Genomic DNA, 21,569 nt, shown 5'->3' on the forward strand with positions numbered 1-21,569 from the left:
TGACTAAAAGCCAAGGAACTAAGAAACTGAGCGCTGGGTCAGGTTGAGGCTGTGTAGGATGTAAGCAGGAGCGCCGAGTGGGAAAGCAGCAGTTCTTAGTAACAACTGGCAATGCACGAAGCTAGGAAGGTAGTTAAGGAATACAAGGAGATAGAACGGGACGAACGAAGGGGGTGAAGAAAGATCAGCACGGTGGGGGGGAGCTGCACATCCGAGGCTGAGGTTCAATACTTTGTATCACTGGCCAATTCCCTCTATTATTGCGGGGTTCTTTTCTGCAACTGCATGACAGGCCCAGATGACCTCTGAGGGCGCCCCCCCCTTACCAACAGTAGTTTAGGGGTCTACAAACGTAAATGACACTAGGGTAAGGGAAGCACTAGATTATGTAGTGTTAAATACTGAGGCGGAGAGGATGGCCATCAAGGGCTGTACCCGGATGAAGAGAAACTTACTTTCCAGTAACAAAACCAGCTAAGTGTATGCAGGAGCTAGTTTGTCTTTTATTCTGGGAGGATGATGAGCACGGGATACAGAGAAGGGGAGGAGAGTGAGAAAATAATGGGCGTGAAAATGAAACAATGAGCTTGTGTTTTAAAGAAAGTTGTACAGAGTTAGAGGCCGTCGCTTTACATTCCCGTGCCCTCACTGTTTTGACCTGTGATCCACAGATGGGGGAATAATACAGTTTACATCAGGTGTCCCGTATTCGTACGTGAAAACAAAGGGTTTTTTTTTTTTTTGAGACAACAGTTGACCTCCCGAAGGGCAACGAGCTCTAAAAAAATCTTTTTTGTTGGATTCTGGTAATATTTTTGTTGGATTTTTTTCAAAAGCACCGATTTTGTTTTACGGTGTATTCCTGCGTCAGGACTCAACAAGTTTTCCTAAGTTGGAGGCAACGGCAGGGCGTCTGTACAGACAGACGTGCAGGAGCGAGCTGCAGAGGCAAACCCCGGGGCAGGACTCTAGGCTGGGAGAGTTTAGACACCGTTTCGTTCGTTCCGATCGACCCGGAGCGCGCAGAGAAAAAGCGAGACCCTGGGACCCTGCCACCCGGATGGCGGAGGAGAGAAGGGCTCTTGCAACAGCGCCGGGGCCAGGCGTCCATCCTGGCGCTGCCTTTTCCGGGGCGTCCTCCGGAGAGGGCAGGGTGCCCGGTTCGCTCCGCTCACTGCCCCGGGCGTATCGGCGAGTGCCGAGCCCGCACGCGCTGGGACGAGGACACCCCCCCCCCCCGGGCAGTGGGACAGTGGTCGGTGGCGGCGGATCGCGCTGCCCGGCCCGGCCGGAGCGCGCACCCACACCCACGCGCGCACACGCACACACGCACACACGCACACACACACACACACACACACACACACACACACACACACACACACACACACACACACACACACACACAAAGTTGTGGCCGCCTCCACCGCGGAGCTCCGGGCGGCGGCGGCGGCCGCGGGTCAGCGCACAGCCCGCCCGCGCTCTCGCCCGGCCCGGCTCGCCCGGCCTCTCGGCTGCCCTCGGGCGGCGCTCGGCCCGCGCCGCCGCCGCCCGGCTCTGTCCTTTCGGCTCGGCCTTCCCCGCCTCGCATCCGTGCCATCGGCGCTCGATTGCGCGCGGACTCCCCTGGGGGCTCTTCCCGGCTCGCCCGCCTGCTCGCCCGCCCGCCCGCTCGCGCCCGGCCGCGCCGGCCCCGCCCCCGCCCCCGCCCCCGCCCCCTCGCGCGCCCCCCAGCCCCTCCGCCCCCCGGCTCCTCACGGGCAACTTTTGCCGGCGCCCCCCGCCTCACAGCCATGCGGAGCTGAGCTCCGGCCCGGGCCCTGGCCGCCGCAGCCCGCCCCGGCTCCCGCCCTCGCGGACCCGCCCGGCCCTCGGAGGGCCTCGGCGCCTTAGCCGCCCCGGGCCGGCCGAGCCCCCCGCGTAGGGCCCGGGGCCGCGGCCACGGCGGCGGCGGCGGCGGCGGTGGCGGCGGCGGTGGTGGCGGCGGCGGCGGCGACGCGCCCGCCCGCCCGCCCGGCCCCCTCCCCCGGCGCCGGCCAAGTGAGGCGGTGATGCGGGCGCTGGCGGCCTGGGCTGAGCCGAGAGCGGAGACACAGGCTCAAGATGGCAGATTCCCACTGAGGCTGAGGGGGCCGAGCTCGCGCGCCGCGTTCCCTTCCCCGTTGCCATGAGCCGCGGACAGCCCGGCCCCGATGGCCCCCGTGTACGAAGGTAAGGGGCGTCCGGCGCCCCCCCTGCTTGCCCGGACGGACGGACGCACGGACGGACGGACGCACGGACGCAGCCGCGGCCCCCGCAGCTTTGTTCTGCCCGCGCGGCCCCTCGCTCGCCCGCCCGGCCGACAGGCAGGCAGCCCCCGGCCGCAGCCCCGGGGGTCCTGGCCGCGGCCGCGGGGCGGGCGGGCGGGCTGGGGCCGGGGGGGAGGGCTGGGGGGCTCGTGGCCGTCCCCGGGGCCCCCATCCCGGGTCCAGACGGCACCGGAGCCGGCGGCCTGGAGCGGGGTCTTCTTTCCAGGGCGGAGAAGGCGGCCTGGGGGTGTGTGCGCGCGCGCCGGGTGGGCTGCCGCCCGGAGCAAAGGATCGGGGGCGGCGTGCGGGAAGACGCCGAGCCGTGGCTGCTCGTGTGCGAGAGGCGGAGGGGCTGCGATCGTCCCCCCGCTACCTTCGGATGGTCCCCTTCCTACTCGTCCCTCCTCTCTCTCTGCCCCCTTTCCCACCCCACGCTCCTTTATCCTTTGCGAGCCGCCGATTTTATTTTATTTTATTTTGGGGGGGGTAGTGGAGACGGCGGCGGCGGCGGCGGCTGTGGAATCCAATTATAAGGGGGCCAAGCGGTGAGAGACGGTAGAGATGAAAAGTCCATTTCAGACCCAGGCAGAACAATGAAATAGGCTCAAAATCTCTCCCCGCAATTAGCGTGCGGAAGGGAGAATGTAGTTTGGCTTGGGGGGGTGGCGGGGGGCGAAGGAAGGGTTCCTGGCTCGGCCTGGGGAGGATCTGAGCTGTGCACCTTCACCTGGCGTTGGCTCGGTGTTTTTTTTTCCTTCCCCCAATCCGGCTGCCTTCTTAAGAAAGGAAAGGTAAGGCGATTACAGCTGCCTCGCGCACTCTTCGGCTCTCCTCAGTCAGTCCCGTCAGCTTGCAGCGGCGAGAGAACCAAAGCCGAATCAACTAAGTTTTTACACTTCTATGTGTTTTTTGTGTGCTTGTAGTACGGGGGCTGCTGCTTTTTTTCCCCCCAACTGCAGCGTGCCTGATTTTTTTCAGTTATTTCATCGTGAAAATGTTTCTCTCGTGAAATCATTGAAATAGTAGCCTTTTACATACTTTTCGCGTAGGTCCATCTGGCTTTCTTTCGGTTTTGTTCGGATATTCTGTGGATGAAATCGCAAATGAGAAAGGGAAACGGGTTTGCCAGGAACCCAGAGGAGGGGCGAGGGGAGATTGTAATCCTACGAAGCCAGGGAACTGTTGGGGCCAAGTGAAACAGGGATCTCATTAATAATAATAATTAATAATATTAATTAATAATAATCTCTGTTAGGAGAGGCTGGTTTAAAAAAAAACTTATCTGGAAAGAAAATCTGTTATTAGTTCCAGGGCTCCAAATGAATTAGGTTTCTGCACGGAATAAAGTTACCAGTCCGGCTCTGGAATAATGAGGCTGTAAATAACCTATGGACTGTAAATATTTTTTCCCAGAGTCTCTTAGAAACAAAGGGGCTGTTTAGAAAGCAACAGAGAAATGTTATTCCAGGGGCTTTCCTCTTTGATTCTGAAGAACACAAGGTCCATTTAACCGTTCCACAAAACAAAACAAAATTTCTGATCACTCCACCACATAGAATGGGAACAAGCCGGTGGGTATGTGAACGCGTAGGAGAGACCATGTCGGGCATTCATTGTTCATCTGTTCTAGGGGAGGGGGCTGCAGTCAAGGCTCCCACTGTCTAGAGAGTTAAAATGAAACAGTTTTCTCTTTATTAAGTACCTCCTTGAGACTCCCTCTGCTGGACACTCGGGGTGAGCATTTTAGGAGGAACTTGCCTTTGAATCCACGACTGTAATAGAGGACTGCGTTTCCTCTACCAAGGGCCTGGGTAGGTGGGGTGAGCTGTATTTTGTCAACTGTGTACAAAGTCACCTTGAGGATTGCACTTATCATGTTGATTTCATTTGGAATCCATGAGGAATGTAGGCTACCCCCTGGGGGCTAAGTAAGACCTAGTATGGTTGGTCCTATGACTTTGTTCTTTTAGTGATTATGTCAGATAAAGAATTACAGGTGTGTAAGGTGTTGCAGTGAAGGACTGTGGATCTCAGAGGTCTCGGCTCATAGTTTTATTTTCCAACCCTTCTCTGTCCCAGGCAACCTAATTGGTCACCTCTTTCAACCCTGGATGTCTTGTCTGTGGATTCTCTGAACTGTTCTTTTGTCTGTAGCTTCTGTGGGAGCATCTCCACCAGCCCAGAGTCACTCGGCCCAAAGCCCAGGCCTGGTCTTTTTAGAGAGACTGTTAGGTATGCTGTGAGACAGATAAATGACCTCCATAGTCAAGGACTATGCTTTGAGGACCTACATTAACTCACAGTGTGTGTGTCCAAGACTACAGTGACCTCTCCCTTGACCCCAAGTGACAATCTGTGGATTTAGTGAACCTGATTTTTATCCAGGCTCTCTCTCTCTCTCTCTCTCTCTCTCTCTCTCTCTCTCTCTCTCTCTCTCTCTCTCTCTCTCTCTCTCTTCTCTCTCCCTCTGTGTTGTGTCTTAAATGAGCAGGGCTTTTCCTGCAGACTTCTCCAAGAAGAGGGATTTCTTTTGCCTCCTAATATTCTACATGATCCTTCTCAGAAGTCTAATGACAAGTGAGATTTTTAGCTGGAATTTCTCAAATGGTGTGTGACTGGAATACTGAGTGAAGGCTGGAATGTAGAAATTTAGACAGGCATGCTGCTTTTGAAACACAGTATGTTTGATAACACAAATTAATAAGTGGCAAAAAGTAATCAGTCTTCTAGAACTTTCTTAAAGAATAGGTTTATAAATAGCACATTAGTTTCCAGTGACTTGATACTGATCAAGTTAAACTTCTTGTTAAAAAAGGGGGGGTATTTTCTTTAGAAGGTTAAACATTTGCCTTGTGATTATTTCTCCATCAACTTGCTTACCAAGGCCTTTTTCGTATGCAGTGCAAAGGTCAACCACAGGGGTCCATATCTCTATGGGTTTCCAATTAGAGGGACCTAAATTTCAAGTTAACTATGTCCTACTAACCTGAGATGAGGCTTATTGATGAGTGTGGAGGAAACTAAAGAAGTTTTCATATTTAGGCTTTCTGTAAACACTGGCATGCCGAAATCCCTCATCAGATGGTCCCGAAGACACCTGCCCACCAAGCTGAATCATCTTCCCTCAAAAGAATTTTGTGATGTATCTTTGTCTGTGTTTATGCTTTATATATTTTAAGTTAGTAGTATAAGTATTGTTTTCCTTGTTGTTACATTTGAATAGTGAAGCAAAACTCATTAGTTTTATTCTTGATACTGGACAGGATGGCAGGACACTCAGATCAGAGAAATTGGAGTTTGCATCTAGCTTATGACCTTGATATCTTACTTTTCAGAACTTTTAGCCTTTATTGGATTGTGTGAGGATGCCATTAGAACTTGGTATTTAGTAGAGTTCCTGCCTAGAGTAGGCATTTTCGCAGTATGTGTTAAATCCCCCAGTCTTCTGAGTTGCTTACAGGCACGACAACCCCAGGGAAAGTGTAACCCACAAATAGTTTAGAAAACCAGTAATAGCAACATTACAGTTTCAGTTATTAATCTCCTGCTATTCCTTTTCTAGTTTGGGAAACAGCAACAATAAACCCCCTATAGCCATGGAAGAAAGAACCTTTTTTTCCCTTCTCTGTGACCTTTTCAGAGTCTCTTCCCGTGGAGCTTCTGCTGGTTCAGGTAGAGAGTAGCAGCCCGCTATTGCTATGTGCAAACAGATCCTAAGGCAGACTCTGAGGGCTGCAGCTGTGCACCTGGGAAGGCATCCCCAGGAATGAAAGGTAACCTTTGCCCTTATTAAGGACCCACTCTTGTACAAGGTAGCAGGCTGGGTAAGGAGTCCCCAACAGTTGCTTACTGGTTCTTCTTAGAGGAGAGGCTCTTACCCAGCCAAATGCCAGAGTCTGCCTCACTAGGCATTAAACACGAATTTCTTACCAAAGAAAATTGGGGGCTTTATGCAAATTATAGCTGCTTGTATTCTTCATATTTTACATTTCATGCTCCTTCATTTCTTTCTTCCTTTCTCCCATAGAGATCAGTCTTAAGGATCTACCTTTGAGGTTTGCATGGAACAAAGTAGTGATGATCAGAGGGTAGGACATTTGTGCATTTTTTATTGTTCTCTGAATGCATGCTTTGCTAGTGCTCTCTGGTAGCCTTAGTATGACGATTCAACCGCTTGGGGTTGCAGTCAAAGGCTGGATTCAGAATAATACTAGCAGACTTTGTGTAACCACTAATAGAGTGTGAACTTGAAAGGCCTGAGCTCATAATAGCTCCATTTCATGTGACAATGCCTTGTTGAAGGAGGGGGGAAAAACCCAGAAAATTGAAAACCCAGAGTACAGGAAGATCTTTATTTTTTCTTTAAAAGAAACCGAGAATCTTGGGGGTTGGTGATGGTGATTATGACTTAGACTGCGATTTGGGTCATGTACTTTCTGCACTCCCTACATGCTGAACTCCCTGTTCCGTCATTCGCAGACCAGGGTGCATCTTTCATGCATTCACTGAGCAAACATTTACAAAGGCTCTGCTGTGTCCTGGGCTTTGTGGCAGGTCTGTGTTTGGAGAAATGACAAAGACTTGGCCTCTGACCTCTGGGAGTTCAGGAATAGAGGAAGTGAAAGTCAAAATATTTAAACGTGTACAGACTCACAGGGGAATGTGCCTGACCCAGATGCAATGGTTGTTTGTTTGCTTATTTATTTGTGTATGACAGTGCTTACATACTTTTGTTTTGGCATGGTATAAAGGGAAGACCCCCAACTTCCCTTTTATGTTGAAATGTTTTTTTTGTTGAACTAAAAGAATTATGTACGAATGTCAAAGCTTCTCATTACAGATTTCCTTAGACATTTCTTAAATATCAGCATCTCTTTTGCATAGGGTACTGTTTTCCTCTTCGTTATTTAACTTTTATCTTGTATCCTCATCAACACAAATACAGTTCTCACATGCACATTCTACTGGGGTACTTTTTGTTTTCTACATTTAGAGTTGAAGGCTATGTTGGGCCTGTTGGAGAATTCATTCCTGGCTTCACGGTCTCACTTGTATCCCAGATAGTCATGTGGTGGGTACTCACCGGCAGGACATAAATGGAGTAGTCACACAGCAGCTTTCGTCAGTTATTTCCCAGGAGTAGATCTTTCTGGGAAAAGCCTGGCTGTACCCTTACCTCGGGGAACATAGAGCCTTGGAGCAGAGCCTCTGAGAAGTGATAGCTGCCTCCCTGCCTTCAGCAGAGTTGCCTGGGTCAAGGGGAGGGCTAAGCTCTTGTCTGATCATGTGTTAGATGGCATTCTTTCTATTCCCCTTATGGCCACTGAAGAAAGAACCTTCCTCCCTGTCCCTCTCCCTCTCCCCTCTATGTGTGTCTGTCTCTCTCCTCTTCTTCTTCCTCCTCCTCCTCCTCCTCCTCCTCCTCTTCCTCCTCTTCCTCTTCCTCCTCCTCCTCCTCCTCCTCCTCCTCCTCCTCCTCCTCCTCCTCCTCTGTGACCTTTCCAGAGTCTCTTCCCGTGGAGCTTCTGCTGGTTCAGGTAGAGAATAGCAACCCTCTTGTGCTCTGTTGCACATGTGTAAACAGATCCTAAGACAGACTCTGAGGGGCTGCAGCTGTGCTCCTGGGAAGGCATCCCCAGGAATGAAAGGTAACCTTTGCCCTTAGCAAAGACCCACTCTCTGACTTGCAATGTTTCTCTCACTGGTAGCTGTTGTTTAGGAAAGAGCATTAGTAAGCAACTCCTTCATTAACCAGTGCTAATAGCCCATGAATCTGATGGTCCAGAGATCCCTGGGCCTGCTAGAAATCTCATGCGCTTTTAACAGACTTGTTTTCTTTTAGTTTTTCCTCTAAAGCTTTTCATATACTTCAAGATAATAACTATACTCTTTACTTTTTCCCCACAGAACTTGTCTGTGGGGAACTCTCTAGTTTCTCTCCATTAAGAACAATAGTGGTAATCAATTCTGAATGCAATTCTTCAATAATATTAGTATGAGATATGTTAGAAAAGGAACTTTAGGGTTCTTACTTCCTGGGGAACTCCTGGAGGGCAAGCACCTTGGTGGCCCCCCATTGTAGTTGTACAACTCCTTAATCCTAGCAGGAACTTTATAAACATCTGTGGCATTGACTGTTCTTTCTAATGTCATCTAATACTTTACAACAGCCCAGGATTCATGATTGGCACTATAGTATTCACTTGGGTCTTGAGTCTTTTTCTTTTTTCTTTGTTTCTTTCTTTCTTTCTTTTTTTTTTTTTTTTTGAAATAGGGTCTCACTACAGAGCCCTGGTTAGCCTGGAACTCAACAAGTAGATCAGGTTAGCTTGAAATTCACAGAGATCCACTTGCCTTTGCCTCTAGAGCACTGGAATTAGAGGTATGTGCCACCGTGCCTGCCCCTCCACTCTCCCAAATATTTCTTATACTCATGTCTGACATCCTCACCCCCACCAAGCCTCACCTTCCGGTTGACCATACACAGCTCTGTGAGTTTCACTTGCCTATTTCCAGCTCTCAGGGTTTTCTCAACTACCTGCCGCACAACAGACAGAATGCAGAGCGCATAAAGTGTCACTAACTTGAACTGTACTGAAGAAAAGAGTGCACATGCCTGTAAAATTCAGTGTAATATTAGTTCACTCAGGCTAGAAAGGACAGTTTGTCAGATTCTGTATAGATTCTGCGTCAGCAAAAGCCGTACCCGTTTTACCAGTCAGTGAGCCAGGTGTTTATGAGAGTGGCTCCAAGGCCAACTTCCAAAGAGTAGCCTCCCTCTGACGAGCCAGTAGAAAGGACAAAGATATAATGGACAGTCTCATTGCCACTGGATCATTTTCGGGTGGATGATTTTGCTCTTAAAAAGGCAAGTTAGGGAAATCATTACTAAAACCAACAACAACAACAAAAAAATTAGCAAACCTTCACAACTGAAAATTAGTTTTGTGGTATCACTTATTTGTGAACATGATACCAAACAGATTTGTAGTGATTTAGGTTGTATTCTGGTTAGACAATTCTTGTCTAACTGCTTTTGCTATAGTACATTCTGATCAATTAAGTGCCATGTTTAAAGAGAATTAAGACTGATTGACTCCTTTGTGTGTGTTAATGTGTAGACATTATAAAAACCTCTGTCACAGAAAGAGTGCCATCTAATACATAATAGAACAAGGGCACACCACTCCCATGGTGGTTCTGTCCATCTGCAGTGAGAAATCACTGAAGCACTTCATAATGAGGGATGAAAAAGCACTTCTTTACACAGTTATGCATTGAATCTTGATTTAAAGGCTTATTTTTGAAAATTGGGCATTTCCCTCCATACAACATTTCCTTACTCAATCTGTGAATTATTCTTCAATTATAACTGACTTCCAAGCGTTTGTCAAAATCCATCATGCCAGTCCTGTGTAGAACTTTGGCATCATCCCATTAAAGAAGTCCTTTTTTTTGTGGTCTTTGTATCTGCAGCCTGTAAAAATTACATGATAAAAATTTGGAAAATGGATGCTAGTTTTGGAAGTGTCCCCCCTCCCCACCCAATAAAAAGCTTACAGAGCTCTGACAAAAACCAGATTGTAAATTCCTGGGATTCTGCAGAAAGACAGTGAGTTTACCCTCCACATTCTGTGGACCTGTGTCCAGTCACTAAAACCCACTTGAGAGCCGGAACTTCAGATGGGAAGGGCGTTTCAGAGAACCCTGTGGGCGGGAACGGGTGAAAGGGGCCAGAAGAAAGCACACATGGAGTCGGCTCCAGTCTGGGCCATTTTTATCTGAGCCACAGCCTGGAGTGATGACTATCACTCCTTAAGTATGGCCTGCACCGTAAGGGAAAGATAAATCAACATTCTTTATGTTCTGCTTCCCGAGATGGGGAGGCTTTCTAATGTGTTACAGAAATGAAAATGCTAAAATAAAGTTTCATTTGATTATACCATAACCTACTCTGAAAAGGATTTAAGACCACATAAAGGGTTAAGTTTCTGGTAGAGAGGAAAATTAATTTATGTAGATCAATTTTGTGGATCAGCCTATTTCAAGGGAAGTTGGGTAAATGAAGTAGTCCTTTATAAAGACAACAGAAACAGCCGCAGCTCTTGTGCTGGCTTAACAAGGTGAATGAGCAGAGTGTATAATGGGATTCATTTGCAAAGTAATTTTTGCTTGGCTGGAGTGGCAGGCACAGAATAGACCAGCAGATGAGGCCAGTAAGTGTTTTGGATCAGTCGTCAAAGGTTTAAAAGGGTTCCAATTCAAGAGACATTTTGTGGTGTGGAGAAGGGGACTGGTATCGAAATGATACTTGAACCAGGTAATTTTTAGTGGCCTGGGTGTAATAGCAGGAGGGAGGGAACCCGGGAGAGCTTGCCAGGGAACTGGGGCCTGTGGAGAAGGTGTGAGTACTCTGGAGTGGGGGCTGGCGTCTGGGTTACCTAGGAGTACATTCAGAGACAGTATATGTCAGTAGTGTCTGGCCCAGAGGTTCAAGAAGTTTTTCTTCTATTGTGTTTCCCTCCTATACCTCTGTCAGGGATCTAAGATCAGGGAGACTAGCTGGTTTGAGCAAAACATTTTTTCTATTCTTTTAAGAATCTCTTATTTTGTAGACTCCTTGCATTGCACAGGGCCTTCTTGGACCATAGTACAACTTGGTAGGGTCTTCGCGAATTAGTGTCCCACCTCTGACACATGAGGGTCCTAAAGTGGGGACCAATGAAGAGGCTGCAGATGCTTACTAGGGAGGCCAGGGTAGGGTAAGGGTGGGGTGGAGTTATGGCAGTGTACAGAGAAGCCCACAGCAGCCTAGAATGCTGAGGACAGCTTCACTGGACTGCTCTGCTAGGCATAGCTTCAGTGTCTAGGTTCCTAGGATTCATAGAGCCACATCCTGTTGTCCCCAGGCTGTGGGGAGCTTCTGCCTTCTGGTCTCCTGGGGTGCCTGGAAGCTGGCAGTATTACACAGAGGCCAGCAACTAAAGAGTGTGTTTTTCTTTCCCCTAGGAGAAGGAGGCCACAGTGCCCTCAGCTCTAACATTTTCAGTTTTCTGATAGGAACTCATTCCTTATGTTTCCCTGAACAAGTTTGCAGCTTGTCACTGTGAGCTACTTATTAACAGCAGAAAATCACGGGCAGAGGACCAGTGCAGTCATGATGAGTTTCACAGACCCTCAAAGCGCTCTTAAGCCATTAGGCAGCTTTTAAAACACTTTTGTGTTCCTAAGGTTTCGTTTTGAGTCGTTCTTGCTCTTTGACATGGCCACAAACTTGAGACTTGCCACTGCCTTCGGTAACAGCACGACCCCACATGGGATCCTCTGAATACACTTGTACTGGTGTTGGTTATGATCTGGCTTGGAAAAATTTCCATCCCGCTGAGTGACTTCTGGACACAGACTTTAACTCTGATAAGAGCATACACTAAGGGCAGGCTTGCTTTGACATTAGCAGATCGTGGGGCAAAAGTGCATTACGAGACCCATCTGGCTACCTATGCCACTCTGTCTTTCTAGTTGGTGAGTCCAAACTGCAACCATCCTAGTTCCACTTGGAACCTGGGGTATCCCAAAGATGCCGGTCAGACCTAGAAGTACACACCCACTGACCCTGGAAAGGCTTGAGACCTGTGGACAGAGAGCCCCGAAGCCCAGGGGATGTGGGAGACAGCAGATGCTTAGTCTATGGATGGGCATACACCTTGACTCTGGGAACTCCTAAGCCATGGAGTGGGATGCCTAGGCTCTCTAAGTCTTGCCTAAAGGGAGCAAGTAAGGGGCTACCTTGTGTTTCAAATACTCCAGAAATGAAGACTAATTGAAATATTTTCTTTTTGTGCAAATGACAGCTGTTGATTGTGTCACTCCCTCCTCTGCATCTTGTCCTTGCAGTTGCTTTGTAAGCACAGGAGCCAGGAAACTGGCTTGCTAAGGTTGTTCCAGTGGTCAGCATGTTCTCCCACCAGTGAAACCTCATGGAAGACCTAGTCAATCTAATGGCAGCTACTCTGCTGTATACATTTTGGCCCTGGCTCGTGGGGCCTCCCCTCCTGTTCATCCTTGACAGCGTCTCTCCTTTCTACTTCAGCTGCTTATTATCTACCCACAGGGCCCCTCTGCCTACCTATTTATTCTTCTGACTCTCTGCATCTTGGGCATGTTTGTGCCTTGTTATCCTAATAGGTGGGAGGGTCCAAGAGATGTCATGGAACTCTTTGAAGTATATCTGTGTGGGGCACTATTTTGGAGGACCATCTGTCACCTAGAGGGCTTGTTAAAACATGTGACCCTGCCCCCAGAGTTTCTAATTTGTGAAGTCTGTGGTAGGCTTTACTTGCATTTCTAGTGGAAAGTCATTGTTTTGTAGAAATGCATTCTTTAATGAAGAATCAGTACGTTAAAATCAGATAGCTATTTTGTATTTGATAAAGCTTTCTTAGATGTTTGGGAGACTTGACATGAGTATGACTGGCAGTCCTGCTGCCTTCGTGGCCCTGAGAAGCTCAGGGATGTGCAGAGGCTGCCTCTGTCCTCTCATATACCTTCCCATCTCCTCTGGCAGGTCAGCAAGTCAGGGTTACTTCCTCTGGGCCTTCCACAGCCGGCTAGTGTGCAGTGGTACAGTTTGACCCTGGGACCCTGGAACAGACTGGGCAGCCATCATTCACATAGTAACATATTATTATTAGCTAACATTTAAGAGCTCTGTTATTTTCTCCATTTATGAAAGGGGAAATTGAAGCTTAGCAACATTTAATAATGTATTCAGAGCCTTCTGACCAGTCATAGTAGAGCCAGAGCTTAAACCTGAGTCCACCTGACACCAGCCGGCTCTTGTCTTGACATGCGGGCTGGCCTCCTTCTCACAGCGTTGTTAGAATGGCCCAGACAACACACAGTAAAGATCTAGACTCCTCCTTAGAAAGCAGTAACTAAACTGAGACCATTGGAGCTAGATTGTAATCTCCCTAACAGATGTTCTTCATCACCAAGCTGGATGAAATAGTGATGGTAAAGGCCGGCGTGGAGTGGCTGGGGAGAGGAGGTGTGGGTGAGGCAGCCACGCTAGGAGCCCTCTTTGAGCAGGAAGATGGGCTTTCAAAAGGCCACAAGTTGCCTGCTGCATTGTGAGACTTTACTTCATCTTTAGGGTTGACTGGGCTGTTAGTATGCTGTACAGACTGTTACAAAGGACGGTGAGGCAGCCCACCCTGCAGGGCAGGGTCAGTCTCAAGCAGTCATCAAGTTGTGGCTAGTAGTGGAGAGACTTCCCAACCCTTGTAGATAATGAAGTGGGATTTGTAAATATGTTGGTTCTTTTACAGGTCTAAATGACTTTTGTTTCAAAGTCTGAGTATTTTAAAATTGCAGAAGCAGATGTATGTTGCTTTCCTTGAAAGATAAGGTGGTGGGCATAGAAATCAGTCCTGAAAGGGAATAGTTAACCCAGTGCAAAAGCAAACCATATCACTCACTTCAGTTTAGCATGACTTTTTGTTTGTTTTGCTTTTGTTTGAAACAGCCTCTCTCTGTGTAGCTTATACTGGCCTCAAACTCTCCATGTAACAAAGGCTGGCCTAGATCTCAAGGTTCTCCTGCCTTAGCCTTACAAGTGCTGGAATTACAGCTTGTGTTATCACACTCTGAGTGTCTGTGTGTGTGTGTGTGTGTGTGTGTGTGTGTGTGTGTGTGTGTACACACATGTGCATGGGAATATTACTCGGGATCAAACCCAGGGCCTTCCTCATTTTAAGCAAATGCTCTACCACTGAGATACAGCCCAAGCTGGTCCCTAGCAGGCCATATGACATCTTTATCTGTGGGACAGATTAGGTGAGCCAAACTGCAGACTCTGCTGCCTGAGAGTGTTTAACAAGTGAAGGAGGAGCCTCAGAGTGAGGAGAGGAAAGCTTATTAGACAAATGGAATGGTGCAGATTGACAAGTTGTGTGATTTTACAACACATTCTTATAAATCTTACGTGATTAAGGCATGAGATTAACTGAAGTCAACTAAGCACACTCAGCATGCCATGTTCTAGGTTCCTAGTGGACAGCATTATGCCAAATGGATAAAACTCTGCCCTGAAGCAGCTTGTGTTGTAGTGAATGAAAGTGAATAATCTAGTTTTTTTTTTAAGCTTGAAGGAAATAGAAATGGGCATTTATTAAATCCTTGGAAAGGCTGAAATTTCTAAGATTAGAATCTATAGATGAAATCACAGGAAAATATCATTAATATTGTCAGAGTAAACAGTCTCCAAATGTTAAGATTATTTCTGACTTTGCCATCATGAATTATTCCTCAGAATAATTCTCTGTAACATTAAAGTTTGTCTGAATTTTAGGATCTGTTCTCCATATTATGTTTACCAGGTCAAGTGCTTTGAACATGTGTTGTGTTTTTAGATATATGTATCACTAGATTAACTTCTTCCTCAAAGTGCTTTCAAACTAAACAATCAAACTACCTAGGTTTGTACCTTCCTACTTACTGTGGAAGTAAAGGATTTCCTTGATGCACTTGGGCTGGACCCTGCCCTCTAATTCTTTTACCCTTGAGTGACATGTCAGTTCCAGACTTTCAATATTATTTCAGTGTATCAGTGACTCAGTGACTCTCAGACTCATCAGTATTTGAACTTTTTTTTTTGAGCTCTCGAGTCAAGTTTACATGACGTCTCCATGTAGAGATCCCATAGGCATCTCAACTTTAACACAAAGCTTTGTTTCTATATGGTACCTTCCACACAGTAGTTTACTTCAGAAACACTGGAGTCATCCATGCCTTTTTTTACTCATATTTAATCCATCACCACTTTTTATTGTTATTTTTTTTGCTTCTTAAATATAGCCAGTCTCATTATTAACTGTAGTTATGTTCTGTGAACCCTAAATTAGTGAACAGTGAGCCATTATTGGTAAGAAAAATATAGGGCTAATTTTCTGTGAGTTTTTGGTCATATTTTCATCACTACATGGCATTTGGTGTAATGATGTTGTATGTTGGTACATATATGTTCTGATATTATATAAATTTGTATAATGTTTTGTTTCTGCTTACAGACAACCTGATTTTAACTTTTATTTGTGTGTGTGTGTGTGTGTGTGTGTGTATGTGTTTGTGTGTGGAAGAGGGGGTAAGGAAGAGGAATGAATATATGTATGTGTGTATGTATGTGTGTGTATGTATGTATGTGTGTATGTATGTGTGTATGTATGTGTGAGTGTATATGTGTGTATGTATGTGTGAGTGTATGTGTGTGTATGTATGTGTGTATGTATGTGTGTGTGTGTGTATGCATGTGGGCATGTGCACGCCATGGCTCATGTGTGGAGGTCAGAGGACAGCTTGTGGAGTTGGTTCTTTCCTTCTACCTTTACATGGGTTACAGGGATTGATCTCAGGTTACCAGGGTTAGTGACAAATGTTTTATCTGCTAAGTTGTCTTGCTGTTGACGAACATTGAACTCACAGCCAACCGTGATATCACTCAAGCTTATCAAATGCTTTTTTTCTCAGAAGGAATACCACAGCTTTCTTTTACCTTGGAACTTGTATGAGTACCTTAGCACAGTGCTTAGAACCTCAGCCATTTTAAACAGCAAAATCCCAAATTAATACACACACACACACACACAGAGAGAGAGAGAGAGAGAGAGAGAGAGAGAGAGAGAGAGAGAGAGAGAGAGAGAGAGAGAGTCACACATGGTTTTTAGGACAGTTGTTCATGGGGTAAGAGCTGAAATGACTGAGAAGGCTTTGCTGAGCTTCATCTAGGTACACATACGAGGCAGCATGACCTCCCAACTGTTCTGCTTTTGCATGGGAATGAGAGAAAGTGCCCTGATTTTGATTTTGGGATGAGTACATAAATTCACAGCACAGAATCCTGAGTAAGGAAGGTGGACTATGAATTGTGAACCCAATTCTCTCCACTGCCATATCTATCCTGGGGCTGGCAGACCTTCTCCATAAAAGTTCAGATAATGTATCTCTTGGACTTTGAGCCACATTGTGTGTACTATAGTAGCTCTGTAGTTGCCATGCAGAAGCAACATAGTTTGTTGGTTTACTGGACAGGTTTACAAAATAGACTTTGAGCTGAATTGCATGTCAGGCTGGACCTCCATTAACCCACTGTACTCTGCCATCTTGTCTGGTTTTCCTGTGTGTGTGTGCGCGCGCACGTGTATGTGTACATACACATATATGTGCCTGTGTGTGTATGTACACATATATGTGCCTCTGTGTGTGTGTGTGTACGTACACATATATGTGCCTGTGTGTGTATGTACACATATATGTGCCTCTGTGTGTGTGTGTACGTACACATATATGTGCCTGTGTGTGTATGTACACATATATGTGCCTCTGTGTGTGTGTGTGTACGTACACATATATGTGCCTGTGTGTGTGTGTATGTACACATATATGTGCCTGTGGTAGATGTGAGAGGTTGATGTCAGGTGTCTTCCTCAAGCATTCTGCTTTTTGAGACAGGGTCTTTTCACAGAACTCACTGATTTGGCTGGATTGGCTAACCAGTGATCCCCAGGATCTGCCTCTTTCAGCACAGGGTCATGGTAATGTACCACTGTGCCCATTTTATGGGGGCGCTGGGGATGAACTCAGGTTCTCATGATTAAGTCTTCCAAATTGCCTCCTCATGGCCATTTTTTTTTAAAGACAGGGTCTCTCAACATAGCCCTGGATGTTCTGGAATTTGTAATGTAGATCAGGCTGGCTTTGAACTCACAGTTAATCTGCCCACCTCTGTCTCCCAAATTCTGGGAATAAAGGCATGTGCCACCATACCCCGATTTCATGCCCATTCTTGAGTCTCTCCAGCATGTCCCAACAATGTCACTTTGCCACTTCAGATATTTAAGTGCTTCCCATCCACTTTGAGGACAGCCCCAGATGTCTCCAGTCTCCTTTGGTGCCAGTTTTCCCTCTAGTTGACACATCCTGGCTCTTTCAGTTCTGTGGCTACTGTGTGTTTGCTCCCATACCATTATGTGCAGACTTTCTGCATGGGTGCCTAGCAAGCTCCTGTTCACTCTGCAGTCAGAGTCCAAATGTCACTCCCGACATTCCCTGACCCTCACTGCCAACGACAAGCTTGTTTCTAATATCAAAGCACCCTCTTTTGTTTTTCATTCATAACATGTAAGGTTTTCAGATACCATTGGTTTGGGTGATCTTGTTTTCTACCTTCCTACACAAGGTTGCAAGATCCACTGTGAGAGGAATGTGTTTGCGGCAGTGTCTGTGGTCTTCACCATAGTACCGTTACACACTTCATAGATGCTGAGTCAGTAAACAATCACACAATATACTTGTGTTCACACTCATTTGCTACAGTAGAGAGGATGCAGTGATAATTCAAACCAGCAATCTCCATGTCAGTGGTTATGAGGTGTGCCTTTATTGTCAAAGGGTGACTCTGAGACAGGTCAGGCCTATCTGGTTGAAGCTCTCTCCAGACAGGAGTGCTGTGTGAAGTCTGCTAGTCTCCTTCCCTGCCCTCACGTCACTGGTAAGGTTTTCAGGTGGGGTGAAGTGTGCTTGTGGAGCATTGCAGCAGGCAAGAGTGATCCGAGCAATGGTGTTCAACGTGGAGATCACTCTGCATGCCACCAGGAAGGTAATCACTTCTCAGGTGGGCTTTTGTAGGTTAGTGGGAATGTTGAAGCTTTATTTAACTCCTCTAAAACACTGGGCAGTACAGAACATGAGAAAATAAGCAAGCAATATACAACACATGTTCCCACCCTGCTACCACAGATTCCGTCATGCTTTTTAAATCTCATACTTTCTAGATATTACCACAGTTACACTTTAGTTTTTCTCTGTAAATAGAAATGTGAAATTTTCTTTAGATAAAATAATGTTAATCATTTCAAAATCTGTTTTTTCTGCTAACTTTATATTTCAGTGTCACTTATTTAATAATTTATTCATACTGTATTTCCATAATTGAAATGTCTTTTGAATCTGATACACTGGAATCAGCATCCACTATAGGATGTGTTGTTCTGTGTCTTGTTGTGAACTCCCTTATAATTCCTTAATCTTGGGCAGTGTCTTGTTGAAGAACACAGCAATTGCTGGGTAGACCTTGTATCTGCTCAGTGAGGAAGGTGAGTTTCTGTAGAGGGGATGAGCTTGTTTCTTTATCCCCTAATTTCATATGCACAAAGGTTTGTTAGATTCAGGTTGACTGGAATGTACCAGCGCTGGCTTTGTAGTTTTGCTCTGAAATGACCCTCAGTTGGCAATGATCGGGTTGTGCCTTACTCCACTCTCAAAGGAATACATTGAAGTACTTACTTCCCTGAGGTGTCACTCACACTGTCTGCCGTTAAAGCTGGTAGTGAGATACAACATTTCAATTTATAGTTCTTTCTTTCTTTTTTTTTTTTTTTTTTTTTGGTTTTACGAGACAGGGTTTCTCTGTATTGTTTTGGAGGCTGTCGGTCCAGCCCGGCCTCGAACTCACAGAGATCCGCCTGCCTCTGCCTCCCGAGTGCTGGGATTAAAGGCATGCACCACCACCGCCCAGCTTCTTTTTTTTTTTTTTTCAAGACAGGGTTTCTTTGTGTGGCTTTGGCGCTGTCCTGGCACTCCTGGCTGGCCTGGAACTCACAGACTCACCTGCCTCGCCTCCGCCTCCGCCTCCGCCTCCGCCTCCGCCTCCGCCTCCGCCTCCGCCTCCGCCTCCGCCTCCGCCTCCGCCTCCGCCTCCGCCTCGGGTGTGTGCCCCACCCACTGCCCCACTCAGTTTATATTTATAAACCGTGTTCTGAACTTTACACATTTCCCAATATTTGGCTGATCTTTTATTTCTAATAGTTCTTCATATATTGCCTTTAAGTGAGTTGTAAACTTTTTTTCCTAGTTGAGAAATGTCTTTAATGTAACCAACTGTATCTCTTTTAAAAAGGCTTGTATTTTGAGTTAGAGTTACACTTTTTCCTGTGTCTTGTTTAAGTTCCTTTTGGGTATTATTGAAATCTGGTTTTTCCCCATTTATATGTTGGTTTATTTGGTTTTTAAACTAGGATGGTATGTGTCCTGAGGTCTGAATGTGGCTTTATGTTTTCTCTGTACTCAGTAGTCCCAACACCACTGTTTAAAAGTGTATGCTTTTTGCCATAGTATCATGATGTCATAACATGTTCTGTGAGTTTGGGGTTCTGCTTTTGGACTCTGTGTTTCACTGGCTGGTGTTTATTGAAGCCTGTGGTTTTCAGTGTCTGGAAAGACTTGTTCTTTTTCATTGTGCTTCCTCTTCAGAGTGTATCTGGCTCCTGTGTGTGTGTGTGTGTGTGTGTGTGTGTGTGTGTGTGTGTGTGTGTGTGTGTGTGCTTTTCCATTAAAACTTTAGAGTCAACATAACTTTATTCCAGGAAAAAGTAACCATGTGAACCTTTCCTTTGGGATCACATTAAATTTATAAAGTACTTAGGAGGACCAATGACTTTCTGAAGTTGAGTCTTCCTAGCTAATGTCATTTTCCCCATGTGTTCTTTCTTGTATATTTTAGTAATTTTAAAAGTTTTATTTTATAGCCTATATATCTTTCAGTCTACTTTTTACAAATAGTGAATTTATTATTCTAATTAGTTATTTGCATCACTAGACTGTTAATTTGTATGTGTGATAGCTTTATTGAGATTCACACAATTCACCTATATAAAGTATATAGTTAAATGAATTTTAGTATATACACAGAATTGTGTGTCCATCCATAACTACTTTGTAATTTTATATTTTTCTTATCCCAAAAAGGAACCTGTACTCATTAGCAGCCATTCTCCATTCTTACCCCATCCTTCTCCTGGAAACCACCAACCTGCTTGATAGTCTAGGCATTTCTTATAATGGAATCATAAAATGTGTGGTCTCTTACGGCTGGTTCTTTTCACTTAGCATAATGTTCTTGGGCATCACCAATGTTGTAGCATGTGTGTGTTTGCATTTTATGTTAGCTATTCTTGTGTGTAATGATATCTCATTGTACATAGTTGTTTTTCCTCCTGATTCTCTATATATTAGTTCTCACTTGTAATTCACATTGGTGAGATTTCATAAGGACAGAAAACAGACTTTTAATTCTAACACAATGCTGATACAGTGCCTGGCAAATGTTTGGTATTTAATAATGCTTATTGAGTCAGTGATTGGATTTGTTATGTTTCTAGGCCACCTCTACTTTTTAAAGTTAAAATATGTTTTAGCACATATGAATTAATTTCTGTTTTTCCCCAGGCAAAAACATAATTAGAGGGAGGATTGTTTTTCTCCTCTGGGAAAGTCATGTGTTATATCCAACAGCCTGGCAAAAGTAATTTTGTATGATGTATGGTTTGTGATAACCAACATTACTTTTCTTACATTAAAACAAATGACTGTGAGTTGCTGATATGTATGTCTAGGAGTCTCATTATCTTTTCAGGAGGATGATTTTTACCACTAGAGTGTGGGTAATGAACAAGCTGCTGGCAAGTAGGAACCAAAGTGAGAAAGTGGCTGACGGCATTGTTCTGGGTTAGGAATAGGAGTGTTGAATGGGCTTGGCCAGCTTGTTTGCATTTCAGAAGTCCTAGGTTTACCAGGACTTCTGTTCCAGAGCTGTTTTCTACATTTTCCCCCTAAATTTATCTGGTAAGGTGGTCATAGAAAAAAGTGATGCCGGTTAAGATTTGGGGTCAAGCTAGTAAGAGCACTGGCTGCACTTCCAGAGTACCTGGGTTCTGGTCCCAGCAGCCCTAGACAGCTCACAACCACCTGTAGCCTCAGACCCCGGGGACCTGATGCCCTCTTCTGGCTGGCTTACACATGAAATAAAAATAAAAACTAAAGAGCTTAAGAGAGAGTATAGTTGACACACATGTTAGGTAGGGGCATATCGGAATTCCATTTATTTTCCATTTGCATCTTTAAGAGATCATAGCTGAAATATGTATATTTTTTAAGTAAAGAGAAATAATTAAATGTCAGAAAAATAATACATTTTTAAAATATATTTCAAGAAAGATGTCTTGATTAGGTAAGATTATATGTGTGCAGAAGTTGGCAAAGACTTTTGACCATGGTCCAAAGATTTAGAGATACACAATATTAGATTCTTAGATTGCTTCTATTTTGTTTCAAAATATATGACTGTAAACATGATTATTACTCATTAATCATGTTTGCATTGGGATAGGAAAAGAGAGGGAAAGAGGGGAGAAGGGAAGGAGGAAGAGAGAGAGAAAGATTGATTAATTG

The 21,569-nt window shown here is 45.6% G+C and overlaps 1 protein-coding gene across 4 annotated transcripts in view; it reads left to right on the forward strand.

The window, feature by feature from the left end:
• The first annotated feature begins 2,009 nt into the window (after positions 1 to 2,009).
• The window catches only part of Hipk2 (homeodomain interacting protein kinase 2), a 187,399-nt gene continuing 167,839 nt past the window's right edge, over positions 2,010 to 21,569 (forward strand). For 2 of the 4 annotated variants that reach the window (XM_040728448.1, XM_040728449.1), the window contains exon 1: positions 2,010 to 2,211. In XM_040728448.1, coding sequence (XP_040584382.1) covers positions 2,193 to 2,211 — 19 coding nt within the window. In that variant the 5' untranslated portion in view covers positions 2,010 to 2,192. 4 annotated transcript variants of the gene reach the window in all.

This window comes from Mesocricetus auratus, unplaced genomic scaffold (assembly GCF_017639785.1).
Source record: "Mesocricetus auratus isolate SY011 unplaced genomic scaffold, BCM_Maur_2.0 Super-Scaffold_100019, whole genome shotgun sequence".
Lineage (NCBI taxonomy): Eukaryota > Metazoa > Chordata > Mammalia > Rodentia > Cricetidae > Mesocricetus > Mesocricetus auratus.